The sequence below is a fragment of the Mucor velutinosus genome, assembly GCF_035048745.1.
Source record: "Mucor velutinosus strain NIH1002 chromosome Unknown tig00001540, whole genome shotgun sequence".
In the NCBI taxonomy this organism is placed as follows: domain Eukaryota; kingdom Fungi; phylum Mucoromycota; class Mucoromycetes; order Mucorales; family Mucoraceae; genus Mucor; species Mucor velutinosus.
Window position 1 is genome coordinate 1,353,859 of NW_027041893.1, and position 19,361 is coordinate 1,373,219.

The following is a 19,361-nucleotide window of genomic DNA, read 5'->3' on the forward strand; positions in this document are numbered from 1 at the left end:
TTCAAGTATGCAATTCTATATCTATATTACTCCCTAGTCTAATCAATAAAGAAATTATTTCAAACTACAATAGCTGTTGCTACATCTTTGAGATTTTATTTTGTGTACTAACTGTCAAATTCTAAGACTCTTTGGGATCAGACTTAAAAATAGACATACACTTGGAGTATTGATCTCTGCCTAATTACCGACATATGATGATATCATATTCAATACCATGGTCTCACAAGTTTAGAAGTTGAGTGCAACACAATAGATTAATTCAGGTACATGTTTGATCTGCCATTATTTTTGCATTGACTGTATTGAGCGGCAACTAAATGAGGGTCATCTGATAGCCGACTATGCTTGATGTGTAATGATTGTTGATGTCTTCGCCCAGCTTGATGAAGCTGAGCGAAGATATATTATATTGGTGTATTTGAGAGCTCGATAGCTTACAGTTCTTCAAACTACTGGACACGAACCTTAATTGCAAATTTATTTCAATAATAATTGTAATTTCAAGCTTTTAGTTTAATGTCGTACAGTAGAAGTTCACTCAAGTACTATATTTTGCACTTCACTTGAAAGAAATCTAAAAATAATGTGTCAGTGCACAGACTGCCGTTATATTTAGAAACAAACTCAACCTTGGAGCTATTTTTAAAACCTCTGTCATATTGTGCTTGGTGTCATTTACATGTATGCTTTACGTCTTCAGCCTTTAAAAGTGTTACAATCTGATAATATTTAATTAGATATGCAGGGTTTGGTTTTATTTTAACATATAGCGGTCTAACTCGAGTTTTGTCTAGACACCTTGGACTGCAACATTTGTATGATGAGGCTGCGTATTCCGAATGACATCGCAAATTGACTAAACATGTTTAAATTTAGACACTTACAGATCCTGATACAGACCCACACTAAATTGATTGAAGAGATACAGAGTATAGTCGGCAAGGGCAGAATGTAATTTCAGTAAACCTGCAATGGAGGATGGACGAAATGAAGAGTACAGCATGGTAACTTGAAGTGCCGATGATTGCGTTGATCATGTAAAATTCTAAAATTTACAGACATTGAAGGTAGACTAATGTGCTTGTATTTCAACATAAACACATGTTCGTAGTGTTTTTCAAAGAATAGCCTGATCGAAATGATCTTGCCAAATAATCGATCGCAATACACGATATCAGAGTACATATCAAATCTGAAGGCTAGAAGCGATCCTGAACAGTGCCTGTCAAACGTAAACGTAAGCGGTGACTGTAATAGATTGTAAGCGCAACGAGAAATGTCTACACTAAATTGATCAAGGGCCTAATGATAAAGATTATTCTGAATGTGACTCAAAGCAGCTGCTAGACATTGATTTTGCCGTGTGGATATTGGTAATGCAAGACGCAAATTTAGAAGTTTCTTGTAACAATTAAGCTTTGGTTTTGCACATTATGACGTTCAATTGTCAGAATGTGACAAATGGTTGAATTTTGCTGAGATGTGATCTACGACAAATAACAAGACATGTAAAATCAGCAGCAAAAGACTATAAACGTAGATTAGTGAAGAAATACTTTTCAAAGGGCCTGTTGTCTGCTACATCATGTTACTGAAATGAAGATCCCTTTACAAGACAAATCAATGTCATCATACTTACATGCCTGATCAACAATGATGTGACTTCATCGGCATCATTTGCAACATACACTTAAAGAATAGGCAAAAAAAAAGCAATCCAATCTAAACCCGGGCAAATAACTTTGTCGTTATACCTTTTCGCTTTTTTTTTATATCACAACAGCAAAAGACGCATAAATAACCGTATATTATGGCACCCAAACGTAGATCAGCGTCTGCAAAGGAGCAAAAGAAACCAAACTCTTCAAACTCGCCTACCACAGAGAAAGTAGATGTTGATATGCCTACCACAACCGAAGAAGCACCTCCAATTCTCTTGGCAGCAGAAATACCAAGCAAAAAATGGCAAAATTGGTGGATCCGTACGATTACTACATTAATCATGATTGCAGCATTCTTCGTTGTTCTCGCATCTGGTTATATTTGGTCCATTGTTATGGTGATGATCATCACCGTACTGGTTTACAGAGAGGTTATATCGATTGCATACCACTCAGCGAAAGGTAATCTGCGATGGTTCAAGACAATGAGCTGGTAAGTGGGATCTGAGGACAAGAGAGAGAACGTGTGTGTGTGTGTGTGGATCATTGTTTGTGTACTTTAGACTGACAGAGACCACTTTGACACAGGTACTATTTGATCACAACCGAGTACTTCTTGTACGGCGAATCCATCATTTACTACTTTAAAGAGATTGTTATGGTGGACGCGTTTCTCCTTCCATTTGCTACCCATCATCGATTCATCAGTTTCATTCTCTACGTCATTGGTAAGTACAATCGCTGTGATAGACCATCATTGTATAATTGCACTAAGCATTAACGTTTCACGAAAAACCAGGGTTTGTATTCTTTGTCATGAACTTGAAGAAGGGACAATACAGATCTCAAATGTCTCAATTTGGCTGGACTCATATGGCCATCTTTCTCATTGTCTTCCAAGCTCACTTCATTGTGGATAATATCTTGGAGGGTTTGATCTGGTTTGTATTGCCTGCTGCACTAGTTGTCTGCAATGACATCTTTGCATACGTTTGTGGGTTCTTTTGGGGCAAAACCCCTCTTATTCAACTTAGTCCCAAAAAGACTGTTGAAGGATTTGTTGGCGGCATGTTCTTTACACTCATCTTTGGTTTCCTTGCTACAACTCTTTTAATGAGATTTGATTATATGACATGTCCTGTTCAAGATCTCGGTGCATCTGCATGGTCTAATGTCTCTTGTGAACCCAAAAATCCCGTATTCACTGCTGCACCTTGGGAAATGCCCTCGTTGTTCCGTTATCTGATCAAATACACTGTAAGCCGCGAATTAAGTGTGGTTACTGAGATGAAACTAAACTAACAAACCACATAGACCACTGTGGATGTTACAGAAGTATGGATTGCTCCTGTTCAATTACATGCCATCGTCATGGCATGTTTTGCTTCATTGATTGCTCCTTTCGGTGGATTCTTTGCCAGTGCAGTAAAGAGAGCTTTCAAGATTAAGGATTTTGGACACAGTATTCCTGGACATGGCGGATTAACTGACAGATGTGATTGTCAGTTTTTGATGGGCTTGTTTGCATACATGTATTATCAAAGCTTTATCAAGGTAGATTGCAACTGTAAAATGCCATGATACGGAAATTGACAATATTTATTAGATGTATAATGTTTCTGTGGGAACCATCTTGGCTCTGGTCGTCAATAATCTGTCATCAAAGGAACAAGTTGAACTATTAGAAAGACTTCAAACTTACTTGGCAAATCAAGATCACTTGGCTAGCCAAATTGAGGCTGTCGTGTCAAAAGCTCAAAATTTACTGTCTGGCACGGCTTAAAAAAACTGTATAGCTAATGCGCATTTAATGTAATAAAACTTAATCTAACAAACAGCATCTTAAGTTTTCTAACTTAAAATGCCGTAAGTTTGTATACACAACAGTTTGTAACAACAGCCTCATGCCTAAAAATTGCATCTGCAATTGCATCCAGAAATTGATATCAGGTGGGATGCAATATTCCAATAAACTGAAACACGCCATAGAGCAATGAAATATTGCCGAAAATGCCATTATTTTAAAGAAAACGTGTTTTTGCAAGTATAAACTCCAATTTGGGTACCAATAAATCGATTTTTGAAACGAAGCACCGTAGATGAACAAACAAGGTCTCATTTAGTAAAGCAAATCAAAGAGAACAAAATTCAATTAATAGACAAGTCGAATTGAGTAAACAGTTTTACCAAATAATAGCGTCCAAACACTGGTTTTATATATTGATTACTTTATACTCTTCTCGCGTAATTACTTGACAGCTAACGTAGCGACTGAAAATCTGTTTATATGTTTGGCAACTCCTCAAAGTACACATATAACGATTCTAATCTGAAGGCTCCAGCATTAAGATAGGGTTTGAATCAGCCGTTCTCCCTTTTTCCTAAATGCGTAGCAAACCTTTGACCCTTCGCCAAACGACAACCAAGCATCTGATGATAAAGCGGGTTTGAATAACCTTTTCAACATCTGATCTATTAATCTACTACGCGTAGTTACTCGTAATTAAAAGTTCTTACATGAAGCTCATTACTCAAAATTGGCTAAAATGCGCAGTACAGCTTAAGCCTTTGTCACACCCCAACGAAGGAAGATTCAACCAACAAGAAGTTTTCACTATAACGTTTTCTAACACCTAGTCCATCAATCTGTTTAGAATACAGATCATATCTGAGAGGCGTATGTATTATATACAACGTATAGTACATGAGAAGGATTGAGCAGGAGTAGCGATACGTGGTGTATTGAGGTCTCTTTATTCGCACAATGCAAAGGAATATCAGTGGTGCTATCAGACGATTAATGTATATTCTGGTTCCTGATGTGTCGTAGCCTATGACATTTTGTCCCTGAAAGCGCGTTTCCGTCAAATCTACTGTAATGAAATAGCAACCCAAACGCAGCTTAACGGAAAACCGGAATTCATTGAATATCACTCAGTCAAATCCATGCTGTTTGAAACTATTAGTAAAATGCTCAATGTACTTCAGCAATCACTCAAACATACTAAAGTAAAGATACACTCTTGTCTCGCACATTGTGTGAATGAATCGCTCTTAACTACAGTGTATTCGATCACACGCATGATGGCCGTCATAAGTAGTGATGCTATCTTTATCTAAATACGAGCCTTTGGCTAATATCGCAAAACTGATATAGTTAAAGTGCTAGAAGAACCCTGATTGTCGATTGATATAAAACCACTAATCATATGAAAGTTTATGCTTCGGATGGTTCTTTACCTTCTCTTCGCTTCGGTGAGAACCAACCTACGCAGCGGCAGCTCGTGTTACTGATTGCTCTTGCGTATTTTATCAAAATACTGCTACTTTCATTTTGACCCTCCACTTACACATAGTAACCCTTCATATTATCTGTGGATCTGATTCTTATGTGATGTTCTACATCCATATACACGTAGTTACTTCATATACGGGCAAGCAGCATACTGGTATTCCCACTTTTAGTCCTTAGTGTCCCTAATACAGCAAAATATGAGTGCATTTGAGCTGCATTTTCTTGCGTTCAAGGCCGTTTTAGATCGTCAGAATAGCCCCAAATGGTTGCTCTCATCTGGCAGTTACTTTCTGACACTTTTGCTCGACTTTTTGGGGACCAAAAAAAAACATGGTCAAAAATCGACCAAAAAGCATGAGGTACCCCTCATGGTTTTCATCGAAAATCAAACGATCGCGTTTTTCACCTTAAAAATGGAGACTTTTGCTATGGTATATCTTGAATCAAAATGTTTCTATCGATCCAAAGCAACCTCTGAAATCATCTTTGTGGGACTTTGATATGTAAAATTTCGACGTTTTGGCCAGAAACCTCTTTTCATATTTTTACAAATCATTCAATAAGTGTACTCAAAACATCTATATAACTTGGTACCATTGGAAGCGCCTTGAAAAGTACTCCAGGAAAGCTTAAGGAAGCATTTTTTTTTTTTTTTTTTTTTTGTAGGGGAGTCGAGCTCCAGGTTTTATTTAAAGTCCTTAAAATGTCATGCTGAGGGATAGAAAAGACTGTTGGTGGACCCAATGTCTGCAAAGAAGGGGAATAAGATATTTTTGAATTAAGTTGGGAAAGAAATCTACTGCTAATAAGGTGCGACACCTAGAGCCAAAACAGTCTTGCGGAAATCGTCAAAATATAGATAATGGATAGAGTACAAAACACCAAACGAGGACATCAGTACTACTTCAAAAAATCAAACAACTTGCGTTCACCAGGATTTGAACCGGGATCCTCCCGTTGGCATACGGGAGTTTTTACCACTTCGCCCTACCACCAGGGGCAGCTTAAGGAAGCATTTTTTTTTTTTGTAGGGGAGACGAGCTCCAGTTTTTATTTAAAGTCCTTTAAATGTCGTGCTGAGGGATAGAAAAGACTGGATATAGAGACAAAGGATCGGATGGAAAATGGGTTGGAAAAAAAAAGGTGACAGAAGAATGAACGAAAAGATAAAACTGAATACTTACGAATCAAGATTTAACTCGGCATCCAAACGAGCAAGAGAGCGAGCAAGGCGAAGTTGAACGGTGTCAGCGATGAACGGGGTTCGGTCGAAGATCCAGCGCCAATGCGCTTGCCAAATTGTCAAAAGAGTAGTTGCGAATAGTTGAGGAATAGAGAGTTCATTGAACGAGAGAGAGGGATCACGATCAAGAAAAGGGGAAGAACAGAGTAAAGTTTGTTGTAAGAAATGAATCAGATCAACATCAGAGATTGATGGAGAAGCAGAAAGATAGGTGTGATACATGTATCGCCAGACCAGCAACTTGGGAGGACAGGAGAACAGAGCATGTGTGATATCCTCCGTGGGAGAGGCAGGGCAGATTGTACAGCGGTGAGAAGGGTGATTGTCAGGAATGCGTAGATGTAGGAGGGCTCTGGTGGGGATTTTTTCATATATAGCCCGATACCAGACCGTGCGAGCAGCAAGGGGAATTGCGAGTGTCCAGAATGAGCGCCATTGAGGAGGTTGGAGAGGAGAAAGAGAGGAGGAGGAAGAGGGTAGGTTTTTGCGTAGTTTTTTAAAAAAGCGGATGCTGTTGAGTGGCAACCGAGCTTAAGGAAGCATGTGGTGATTGTCATACTTCACTTAGTCGAATCTGCAAAAATAGCTCGATCGAGTCCAGAATCATCAAAATTTGTCCAATCTAAAACAGACTATGAGTCTGGGCTTGAATTAATTTTGGCTGGTGGGACCGGCTGGCAAACCCAATGCCCTTCTAATTATGAAGGCAATACAGTAATAGGCACTTTTGAAGCGTATGGAAAGTAGGTAGCAAGTCATATCACTATCGTTAATTATGCTATTTTCTTGCATTCTATATTTAATAAAGTCAGTCTGGCATTGACGATTCATGGGCTGCATAACATGTTTGCAGTAAATAGTGAAATTTCTGAGGCTTTAGGTCGTCGTTCAAAGAGAACGTTGACAGCATTGAGCAGAGGAAAGAGGTTAGAAATAACAGTGGTTTTTGTTGATTGATTGTAAAATCATTAACCACATATGAGTCAGGCCTCACAGAAGCCTGGAAACTCAGTTTCTATATTAGGGTTGTAAAAGTGTCTAGGGACTGAACATTTATTATAATATGATATGTAAATATTATTAGAAAAGTAGGATTTAGTGGTGGGTCTATTGTAATAAAAGTATAGGAAGAAGTAATGACAGATATTTTTACTGACTTTAATACATGTCAAAAGGAAGGCTATTTATATACTATGCTACTAATGTTTCAATCATGCGGCGGATTGAAACATAATATGTAATGCGGATCATTACACCACAGCCCATATCTTACATACGTCGTATGAATCCTACTAGAGTACTACGGTATTTGACTCTCATGTCGTCCTTATAATATAAACTCGTATTTTACATTCAATCCAGCGCACAAACTCAGTGTGAAATTTGAGGATTTATAGACTAAAATTCACGGAAAAAAAAGAATAAAAACAGTAAAGTTAACTTGATAAAGGTCTATTTTATTATCAAACTGACAGGTGTAAAGTAAAACTGAAGTATCTCTACTGGCCAGGTAGATGACCCTTCTTATATATTATAACAATGGATAAAAGTTCTATTAACTCGATTGACAAATAAATCAACTCAGATCAACTAATGTCGGATTATGCTAAAAGACAACTCCAGCAAGCTAATCATGATTTAGCTTTGCCTGGGTGAATAACTAGACTCTCATCCGAAGTACCCTGATCTATTCTTTCTATAAGGATAATTAATATCGATCTAGTAGCATGTATCCGATAGGTACAGTCTCCTTAATCTATATCAATAGTACATATCTAAGTGTATATCGCTGAGCATACATCTCTTTAGCATGTACCTGAATATATGGCATGTCTATAGCATATCGTATGCATGTCTATAGCATGTCTCATATATAGTACAAGTCTGTAGTACATAAAGTATCTGTAGCTAGTATCACAGATATAAGCATGTGTCTTATAGCGTGGATCATAAAGTGCACATCTGAAGCAACAAGCTCATATTGCATTAATCTTGGTGCCTATCCAGATATGGTAAACATCCGTAGTCAATGTCGGAATACAAGTATAAGCCTACAGCGCCATCCATGTCCGTGGTGCCATCTATAGCCTATATCTTATATAATATGAATCTTATAATACTAGCGTATCTGAAGTCCATATCTTCTTATAGCATAAATCGATATCGTACATCTAATCCATTGTACATACAGTTTATATCTAAATTTGGTAACTGGATGAACTGTCGGAATGCAGATCATAGTGGATGTATTACACATACCCATCAAGAATAACGTAAACCTTATAGACACTTGTAACCTTTCCAGCACAACAGCAGCTCATGAAATTGAATGTTGGGAGTCAATCTTAAACGATGTATGTTTGGCAAGGCATACGGCATTGGGATTATACTTGGTACCTAGTATACTGCAGCAGCTATATAACTTTCCTCACATACTGCAGTGAACTTATTTAAAGAATATCCCTCGCATAAAACCGTGTGATAGATGCCAGATCCAGTAATTGCACCTTATCTTACTTTTGGATAAAGAGGGATTTAAATTTTATTATCAATATTTGAATATATTTTTATTACAAACACAAAATTATAATACAAGACATCAAGCGGAAATCAATTAGTTGTAGACCTTTGTTACTTCAACCTCCGAGCCAATCAGATTGCTTGAAAACTCCGCTGACCTAAAAAAAATTTGCGAGGGTTTCCCCCTGTTTTGATGTGAGGCAAAATTTTAAGCTCCGCTATACAGCAATAATATAGCAGATGCTATCATCAAATTTCCCCCAGGTGCTAGAGCATGCCTTACTTACACCACCTAGCTTTTAAATTCTGGCATTGAGACCCTCAATCATCACTAAAGTAAGTAGCGATAACCAAGTGGAGGCGGCCTATCTACCTCCTAGCCTCGGATAAAGTCTTGTTGAGCTTCAGGGATAGGCACATCCACACAACATAAAAAGGTATGCTTCAAAAGAAACATATAATAAGAGAAAGAAAGAAAAAGAAGAAAAGAATATAATACTATACGAGTATAGTAAGCAAAAAAGAAATACTCACACAAAGTGGTTTAAAAAAAAAGCATATCATGAATATAACATCTAAGATATTATACTGAATGCATTGCAAAGATGTTCATATTATATTCTGGTTGCAACAACAAGAATATATACATAAATAACGTGCATGATAAAAGTCTGATGTAAAGCAACACAAGTACGCACAATAGCAGGAGCAACAGTGGTATATATGAGTGTGCAATATAATACAACATGATGACTAATGTTGTCTCATGTGAAGCCACAGAGGCAACACAGACAACAACCCACGGCAATATAACAAAGTATTACAACCGCAATACAAGTATGTAGTAGCAGTGAGTCATGCTTGTTGTTGTTCGTACATACGAAACAACGACATTGCACGCATTTGTTGAGCTGAACATATCACAGTCAACGAAAGAAACAAAAAACGCAACAAAATACACGTCAAGAGTGCATTATTATTACGAAAAAGGAAGCAATAATAACAAAAACGTCCAGAGAAGTTTTATATTATTGAGACCAGAAGAAAAAAAGTTACTTACCACTTACCACAACCACCAATAGACCTCCAGCAGAGAATGCGCAATCACCAGAGACAGACCAGAGAACAAGCATACATAAAAAACAGTAGACCATGAAGGACCAGCAGATTACCAGCAGCACCACTATAATAGAGAAACGACAAGACAACATTAGAGAAAGCTATACACAGAACGTACACAGACCATACGCAGACCAGACACAGACCAAACAAGTAGCCGCAACAGCGCCACTACAATAGAGGAACGAAAGAACAAACAATATTAGAGAAAGCCATACACAGAACGTACACAGACCAGACACATACCAGTTACAGACCAAACACAGACCAGATAAAGACCAGATAGAGACCAAACAGAGACAAGATACAGTCCAAATAAGCAGCCGCAATAACAGCACCAGGATAAAGAAATGAGAGAATAAACAGCGCCAGCGAAGGCCATACACAGACCGAATAATCAGCCACAACAGCATTATTATAATAAACGAGAGAACAAACAACATTAGAGAAGACCATACAGTGACCGTGCAGAGACCAGATACTTACCCGACGCATACCAAATAAGCAGATACCAAAGATGGTAGACTAAAAGAGATACCAGAGATAACATAAAAGTAAAGGCAGTAGGATCCACGTCAAACAGGCAAAAGAATTATCAAATCCTAACAAATAAATACTTTTAGTGTTAATTTCACGCCTTCCTGTGCTCATTATTAAACCATACCTGCTAAATTCCACTTGAAAGAAGCAGTATCAAGTCTTTTTAACAATGCGAGACAATGTTATCAGAGGCTAGTAGGGTGTTATTATCAATAAACGGTTTACAAAACCACCATGATTTGCTACTAAACGCGTTTTGCAAAAAGGGGAAAAAACGGTGGTATGAAGAATGAGAGAGCGCTCTACACGACGTCACGGCCAGTAGAATTAGTCTGAGTCTTCTCCCGTGGCAGTCGTAACTGCTGCGCTTTAATTTGAAATTGTGCAGTGGGTATTTTCGTGTTCAAATTTGACTTGATCTCACATCTTTTGAACGTTTTTGCTAAATTTGATTATGAAAATTGTCGTTGTCACACCCAGCTTTCTAATACATCTTTAGAGGGCTAAAGAAGCTGCATCAAATGGTGCTAATTGCATTCAGATTTGTGACCGAAAATAATGAGCACTTTGCAAAAATATGAAAACAGGTTTTCTGTGAATATGTCAAAATCTAGCATATAAATTCTCGTAGAAACAGTTTCCAGTGATGCATTGCATCTTTGCAATCAATTTGATTTGATATGTATCATAGGAAAAGTCTTCATTTTGGGGCGAAAACCGCGGTCGTTTGATTTTCAAGAATTTTTCCCTTACTAATACACATAAAAAAATGAGGATTTTCGTGGATTTGCAATGACCTAAAAAATTTTGAGATAAAGCATCAGTAAGTAAAGCATATTGAAGAAGAGCCATTTGGTCCTATTCCAAGCGTTGTAGACGCTTTGTAGCATGAGTTATTCCTGTTTCAAAATGGCTAAGTTTGTACAGTGAAATTGGGTTTAATAAATTTCACAAAAAAAAAGCAATAATACAATAGAAATCCATTGTATTTTATTTGTGTATAAAATGAACTGAAGATCCTGGAATTGAGTAAAAAAAAAAGGTATTTATATACATTTGTAACTAGTAGCTTGTAGGGTTAGTGATGATAAAGAGCAATAACAGCACCTATTGTTGCGATATCTGGAAAATGCTGTTGATGTTTGATTTAAAGAAGTAATCGATGCAAGAGCACAGGCCATAAGGATCGATTTGAGTAATCTTGATGGGTTTGAATGAGCTACCGTCATAGCATGATTCAATGCAGTGACTTTGACAGTTTAACGCGTGATGTTTGTTATTAAGATGTAGAACCCTTCTCTATCTGGAGTACTGTGCAACTATGGCATCAGGGCATAGCTGTCATATGTAAATCTGTTTGTTATTGATTCAATTTTATTTGGATAAAGATAATATCACTACTTATGACGGCCATCATGCGTGTGATCGAATACACTGTAGTTAAGAGTGGTTCATTCACACAATGTGTGAGACAAGGGTGTATCTTTACTTTAGTGTGTTTGAGTGATTGTTGAAGTATATTGAGCACTTTATTAATAAATTCAAATAGCATGGATTTGAATGTGATATTCGATGAATTTCGGCTTTCTGTCAAGCAGCGTTTGAGTCGTTATTTCATTACATGCATCACTGCTGTAAACTCAAATTTGGAGGTTGACGACTCGATTTTTGCGAGGAAACATCGCAGATACTCAAACGAGATCTCATATCGTAAAGCAAACACAGGGGAGCAGAATTCAGTTAATGGAGAAAGCGGGCTGAGTTAACAGTTGAACAACAAGGAAAGCACCCAAATACTACTCTTTTAAATTGGTTTTGTAACACTTCACTCACTTAAATATTCAGTAGCCAATTTAGCGATTGAAAACGCGTTCATATGTTTAGCAACCATCCCTCAAAGTGGGCATACAGTGGTCCTGAAATGAAATATACAGCATTTACATTCGGTGATATAATGGTATCCTATTAAGAATACCTACTTTGAGACAGAAAACAGATAAGATGTCAACTTGCCTTTCCATTCAAAATGGTAGAACATAAAATCAAACAAATCTTTAAGCTAGAAAATAAATTAGCTCAAGAAGTAAGAAAGGCAGAACCTCAAATTGTAAGGTGATATTTTGAACACAATGCGCTTCAACAATTTCGTGCTGTGCATTATTACTAAGAACGCTGATCTTTAAGATACGGATATTGCTTAGTCGGCTCTGGTAGGCACGAATCATTGGCGAAAGTCGCTACGTCTGCCAAGACTATTTCAGAGAGTAGTGTCTGGAAAAGTTAAGCTGGTTGACTCAAGAAAAACGGTTTTAGTTAGGGTCCTCTAGAGACCTCAGTTATTGTGTCGTTGCTTATAAGAAAACCAAGTTCTAAGTGCACAATGCTGTGTTTTTTCTTCAGCTATTCTTTTTTTTTTTGCAAAGTACAGTAGGCACATTAGGTGAGGTTGGAAAAATATCCGGAACTTGGGAAGCACTGTCACCCTCGTTGATCACAGTTATGTATTGCAAGAAGCATCTCTGGCTATATCGTTGATTTTTTAAAATCAAGTAAAGTAGTAGTTGCACTGGAAAATTGCATCCTGTTTCTCTTACTGTCATCAGTTGCATGAATTAATTGCTGTGCTTGTTGTTTACATAGAAAAGATCCACGTTGAGTTTAAATGCACATTAGATGGATTTAAAGCGACTTTCTAGCCTTTTTCCTGTTTTTTCTCTTTTTCTCTCTCTTATTTTCTCTCTGGATTCTAGTTATGAAAAGCTATCCAAACAGTTTTTTCCCGCATTTGAGCAGACGCCAAGAATGTCCTGAATGTCCTGTGTGCTTCAACTGTCAACTAGCTACCAACAATTGTGCTAATGGAGGCGTTTGCGACCCAAGTGGAGCCTGTGTGTGTCCAGCAGGATGGGGTAATATTTAGCCAAAGCATGATCGAAGATACAGGTGCTTATGTAGAGTTATTAGGGGATTTGGACTGTACACAGCCACTCTGTGGATCACTCTACGACACAGATAGGCCACAGCGAAAGCAAGGCGAGGATTGTGCCTGTGATCCTGGGTAGATATATTGCCAACATGCCAGTAATCAACAGCGCTAATCAAGTATGTAGATGGGGAGGCATCAATTGCAACGTGTGCCAAGAAGACAAATCATGTCAGCCGTTTAAAGGAACAAACGCAACTTGCATCAAATCAGCTATTGGACTAAAATCACTGCATGCTTGGTGTGCTACCACTAGTAAGACGAAGAGCAAGCAGGCAAAGGAGCATGGTAAATTGACGTGAATGTATATTAGATATACCCTGGATTGATAACACACATGTGTCGCTATCATGTGAGTGGGAAAAAAGCGAGTGTGTATTTCAGTTTTGGAAGGATAGTGAGGAACAGTTTTATTGTGAATTAAGCGAGTGCGCTCAAGCCAGTAAGTATATCATGCGCTAAGAGGTTAGTGTTGCAGTGCATCTAAAATATCAATTCCATTCAGCTTCTGGAGAAAATGATGTTCAAGGCCATTGTGCGAAAGCAAATTGTGGTTGCATGAAGGATGCCTTTATGTGCGGCAAAGAAGTGGGTGAGTTGGCTTGGGCGTATGTGGAGTCATGGGTGACAGTGTTAATTATGTCTTTGGGCTGTGTTAGACATGTCAGAGTTGGTCAAGAATGTAAAAGGGCCTTCCGAATGGTTCTGCAAAAACGGGAAAGATTGTTGGTACAACGGTAAGCAATTGTATATGGTGTGATATTGGGGTCGTACATGATCTAATGTACAAAATTACACAAGAGTATTCCACTTTAGTCAGTGTATTTCCAGACAATATTCAACTGGCCTGCGATGCTGGTGAATGCGCGAATGAACAAGATTTCCTGGATGCAGTTCCTATTGTAAGAGTCTCCACAGATGTGATCATGCAAGGGCTGTCTTGCTAACTGTTGTATTGCGTGCAGGATCAAGAGTTTTCCAGTTACACAGAAATGATGATTATTGGAGCGATTTTCGTTGCCTGCGTCTTGTTGTTTGCCATCACCAAATTCACTGCGTCTCGCCAAAAGAAGATGTTTGGTACACGGATTGAGCTTGAAGATGACGACGATGATGAAAGCATGTTCAACCATTTCACATCAACTGAAGTCGCTTTGACATTTGCAGATATCAGTTATACCGTCGCCGGAAAACCCATTTTATCAGATATCAATGGCTACATGGAACCTGGCCAGTTAGCAGCAGTGATGGGACCCTCTGGTGCTGGCAAGTCTAGCCTGCTAGATATCCTATCAAGGAAGCACAAGCGAGGTGTTATCAGTGGAAAGATCTTGATCAATGGCGTCTCGCCCACACGAAGACAATTCAAGCGCATGACTGGATTTGTGGATCAAGACGACAGTCTGATGGGAACGCTCACCGTGAGAGAAACACTAACATATGCTGCATTGATGCGTCTACCCCGCAAGATCCCGCTCAAGGTCAAACAGAAGCGAGTGGAGGATGTCATTCAGGAGCTGGGTATCTCCAAAATTGCAGACAGTAAAATTGGAATGCCTGGACAACGAGGTATCAGTGGAGGCGAGAAAAGAAGAGTGAGTATCGGTAAAGAGTTGGTAACAAGCCCCAGCTTATTGTTCCTGGATGAACCAACAAGCGGCTTGGACGCTTATAATGCGGGTGTTGTTATGGAGTGTCTACAACGATTGGCCCATAAAGGCAAGAGAACCATCATTGTTACTATTCATCAGGTAAGAAATGCATGAAACATGCTCATTCATGGATACTTACAATGTCAGTAGCCAAGATCAGATATATTCAAAATGTTTGATTCCCTCATGCTCCTTGCTAGTGGACGCTTAGTTTACTTTGGACCAGCAAGGACGTGCTCCAATTACTTTAAAAACCTTGGCTTTAAAATTCCTGCAGACTACAATGTTGCTGACTATTTGAGTATGTAGCATCTAAGATGCTAAAGTGCGTGCACAGACTAATGGCTTGAATAGTTGATCTTACGATGAAGAGACCGGATGATGCTGTTACTAGACCAACCACGCCCATGCCTTCCAGTCGTAGTCAGATCGATGTAGAGACCGAACCTTTAGAAGAAATACACGCACCATACGCCCTTGGCAACAGCCAGCAATCACAAGATGAAGCTGGCGAAGTGAATCTACTGGGAGACTCAAACCATGCGCACTTTTTACTCGACTCTTTCTATTCTTCTGATTTGTATCAAGTAATTGAGAATCGCATATGCAGAGCAACGGCTAATGCAAGCGACTATTCGGTGTGGGTGGATACGCCTGGTCAAAAGGAATCTGCATTCTCAATCTATCAATTTTATCATGAGCTGGTAATTGTTGATCTTTGCTGTAGAAGCTCATGCTCGAGCTAACGTTACGTGCTTGTCTAGACACTATTATCATCGCGCACATTCATCAATCTGTATCGAAATCCGTTCCTCTTTTTTGCTCATTTTGCATTCTCAATAGTTCTGGCCATCTTGTTGGGTAGCTTGTTTTGGCAAGTTGATGTTGACTTATCCGGTGTTCAGAACCGACTTGGCGTCTTGTTCTTTATGTGTGCTTTATTAGGTTTTGCAGCAACAAGTGCTTTGGATATGTTTAACAAAGAACGAATCTTGTTTATGCGCGAACGGGAGAATGGCTATTACAGTCCTAGCGCATACTTTGTAGCCAAAGTCTTGTTCGACATTGTGCCTCTGCGTGTGCTGCCACCTTTGGTAATGGGATCCATCAGTTATTACATGATTGGGCTTAATTCAGCATTACCTATTTTCGGTAAATTTCTGCTAGTTTTGGTATTGTTTAATTTAGCTGCTGCTGGGCTGTGTCTTTGCTTTGCCACCGCATTTAAAAACTTGTCTGCTGCCAATTTGCTGGCTAACTTGGTGATATTGTTCTCTATGCTGTTTGGTGGGTTTTTGTTGAACAAAGGTAAGGCAGACATCTTGACTGTGTGGTCAGCAATGCTAATTCAATGTCATTTATAGATCACATACCACCCATGTTGAGGTAAGTCATTTGTATCTGGTGAGATTCAATATCTGAATTTAGCATTTAATTTAGTTGGCTCCAGCATTTGAGCTTCTTCAACTATGGCTACGAAGCATTGATTGTTAATGAGCTTAAGGACATTACATTGCGTGACAAGTCCATTGCCGACATTCAAATCCCTGGGCCAATAATTCTTGCTCGATTCGGGTTCAATGGGCAAGCCTTCTGGTCTGATGTATCAAAACTGATTATATTTGTCTTTGCCACATTATTCACCTCGTTTCTCTTCCTCAAGTATCTCGTTAAGGAAAGACGCTAATCTGTATATAACGTGTATTTTAACTGCTAAAATAAAATGCAAGCCATGGCACACAATGTGTCAAATGGTTTAATCGCATGGATCTTTTTCTGTCAGCACAAATATAGCAATGTCATGCATGTAAGTATTTGTTGGATCGTGAATCATGAATTACCCAAAAACCATGCATTCCTTGTGATGTGTCTTATGAACATAAACACACTGCTCGATTAATACGTTTGTTATTGTTCTTGCTTCTTCAGTTCGACCAGCGCAGAGTGCTAGATAGAAACATCTCGGATTCAGCACCTCTAATCATGCATTAAATAGCCGCAATGTTTGACATGTCAACAAGTAAAAATAGGTCCATGTGCTCCCAGTTTAAATGGGAAGAAATCTTCTTCCCCAGACATTATTTTGTGTATCAAAAAGACCCGGGTAACAGAAGAGAGTACTGTTTTCAGTCTGACGAATATTAGGAAAAAGGTTGAAGCGCCAAAGCATTGCCCTGCCTACATATTTTTGCCTTGTAAGGGATGTGTGCATGCTTGAGTTGTTGTCAATTGATGCCTCCTTATCAAGACCCGCTTGTAATCTCTCAATCAGGCCTTTTTTTTTTTTTAGCAACTAGTCCACCGGGTTTGTAAGCCATCTCATTCGTATAATGCTTTCATGCCATTCAAATCACCCTTTATTTGTCCCTTCCATAAAAAGCAATTAACTTATGAAGCAAGTAGAGCAAGCAGCAATTGCCTCATAGGTTGCAATGCCACAGCAGCCACTAAACTCACAAGGCACATAACCCGAGAAATCTATTTTTAAAGGAACTACTAGTACAGCGAAAAATGACCAAACAAAGTGCAATTTCGATAATTCAAGCAACGAATACAATATCAGTTTAAAACAGTGTTTATTTCACAAATATAGAATGACAGAGATAGCGAAAGAGAAAGAGAAAAACAAAAAAGAGTGGTATAAATTGTAGCCAAGAATGAGGCAAAAAAAAAAAAAGTGACAAAAAGGTTATAAATACTAGTACACATATCTAACATACGTTGCTTTAAACGGTTACAGCTGCTTGCTCCATCAATTCCCTCAATGCCTGGAAAGCATCGTTGGATTTTCTACTTTCTTGGACTGATGGCGATTCGATGGTTGTGGTTGATTTAGTAGGAGTAGAAGGGACGGACGAAGGTGGGCTATCCATGGGTGTAGATTCCTGTTGTTGTTGCTGTGTCAATGGCTTGGGCACATTCTGATTCAACTTTCCATCAAAAGATGAGCGAGGTGTTGTTGGGCGGGGCAAGGGACTAATGCTTGAAAGACGGATAGCTTCTTGAATGTATGGATTGTTGGTAGTTGCAATAAGAGCTTCTTCAAATGTAAACCAACGACGATCACGTCTCATGCGTTCAGGATACTTCTTTACAATTTCGTCGATTTCCATTTCAAAAATCCAATGATGGGCTCTAATCTTCTTGTTGGCACGCTCCACAAAGACGCCCAATTGATGAGTGATACGTCCCTTGAGGCCAGCTTCCTCCCACGTCTCTCTGAGAGCAGCATGCTCTTGTGTTTCGTCAGTTTCCCAACCACCTTTGGGGATAACCCATGCCTCAGGATTTTTACTGGAAGAAATCAAGAGAAATCTCTTGGATGTAGGATCAATGGGTAGACATCCGGCAACCTGTCGAATATTGTGAGCATCAGTTACGTCTTGGCCATGGCCATGTCTAGCTCTCTTGGTGTATTTGATCGTGGTGGCATTGCAAGATTTGTCCTCAGGAGGAGGGGTTGACAAAGATCTGGGGGACATTTCTGAATGAGAGGAGATGAAGAAGGGAAGAAACTAAAAATATATACTGCAGAGCAACTATTTATACTTGGCATACTACACAAAAACATTCTACAAGTTAGCGCTTCCTCGTCATATTTTCCATAAATAGCTTTTTTCGCCTGGGTTCAAACGCATTTACTACCTGTACCGCGAGCGCGTACATACACCTAGTTGTGATAGATGAAAGTGCAAAGGGCTTGCTGGACCCCAGCATCAGTGATCTTCCAAATAAAAATTCTAGTGTCGAGCTTTGAGTCGATTTGGTTTATTCATAGCATGACAAAGCAAAATTTCATCAGAATTCAAAATTCAGTCTATACATGTCAAAATTAAAGTTTTTCCATTTTCATGGCATTGGCCATCATTGTGACATACGAATGCGGCAATCTCCCATACATATATATATATATAGTATATATACAACAGGCTGAAACCATTCACCGAGTAAAGGTATTATATTCAACATTTCAATCGGTAAAAAAAAAAAAAAAAAAAAAAAAACCAAGTTGGTCAGGGGCAGCCATGAGAAGGGTGCATTCGTAACGTTCGGTTTTAAATGTAGGGCTGCTACCAAAAGTTATATGTGAAAGTGGTGAGTGATGTGGTATATAAGTATCAGCCTCTTTTCAGCAAAGACCTCCAGCACTCACACTTTCTACAAAAAGTGCTAGCGTTATGTAAGCAAACACAAACGCATTTAACATCTGGAAAATCCAAGTTATGCCCAATGAAGATCAGTGCTTGACAACTATTTTGAGCAACTTGAAAAGATGGGCTCATTAGGAAATCATAGGCACATCATTATATGAACGCTTAATCAAATACCTCTTGCTCTTGAGATG

The 19,361-nt window shown here is 38.8% G+C and overlaps 3 protein-coding genes across 3 annotated transcripts; 2 read left to right on the forward strand and 1 right to left on the reverse strand.

The window, feature by feature from the left end:
- Positions 1–1,813: 1,813 nt before the first annotated feature.
- On the forward strand, positions 1,814–3,447 carry ATC70_004539 (uncharacterized protein; the record flags this gene model as incomplete). The annotated part of the gene is made up of 5 exons (XM_064823841.1): positions 1,814–2,157; positions 2,253–2,392; positions 2,464–2,921; positions 2,979–3,218; positions 3,271–3,447. 5 exons carry the CDS (start codon positions 1,814–1,816, stop codon positions 3,445–3,447), a joined length of 1,359 nt encoding a protein of 452 aa, XP_064688666.1.
- Positions 3,448–13,308: 9,861 nt separating this feature from the next.
- ATC70_004540 (uncharacterized protein) lies at positions 13,309–16,703 on the forward strand (the record flags this gene model as incomplete). Its single annotated transcript, XM_064823842.1, has 12 exons — positions 13,309–13,439; positions 13,492–13,619; positions 13,678–13,806; positions 13,870–13,956; positions 14,024–14,101; positions 14,166–14,266; positions 14,330–15,115; positions 15,167–15,317; positions 15,371–15,720; positions 15,781–16,324; positions 16,381–16,402; positions 16,457–16,703. 12 exons carry the CDS (start codon positions 13,309–13,311, stop codon positions 16,701–16,703), a joined length of 2,754 nt encoding a protein of 917 aa, XP_064688667.1.
- Positions 16,704–17,742: 1,039 nt separating this feature from the next.
- ATC70_004541 (uncharacterized protein) lies at positions 17,743–18,498 on the reverse strand (the record flags this gene model as incomplete). Its single annotated transcript, XM_064823843.1, has 1 exon — positions 17,743–18,498. The coding sequence occupies one exon, from the start codon at positions 18,496–18,498 to the stop codon at positions 17,743–17,745; it is 756 nt and encodes a 251-aa protein (XP_064688668.1).
- Positions 18,499–19,361: the final 863 nt, after the last annotated feature.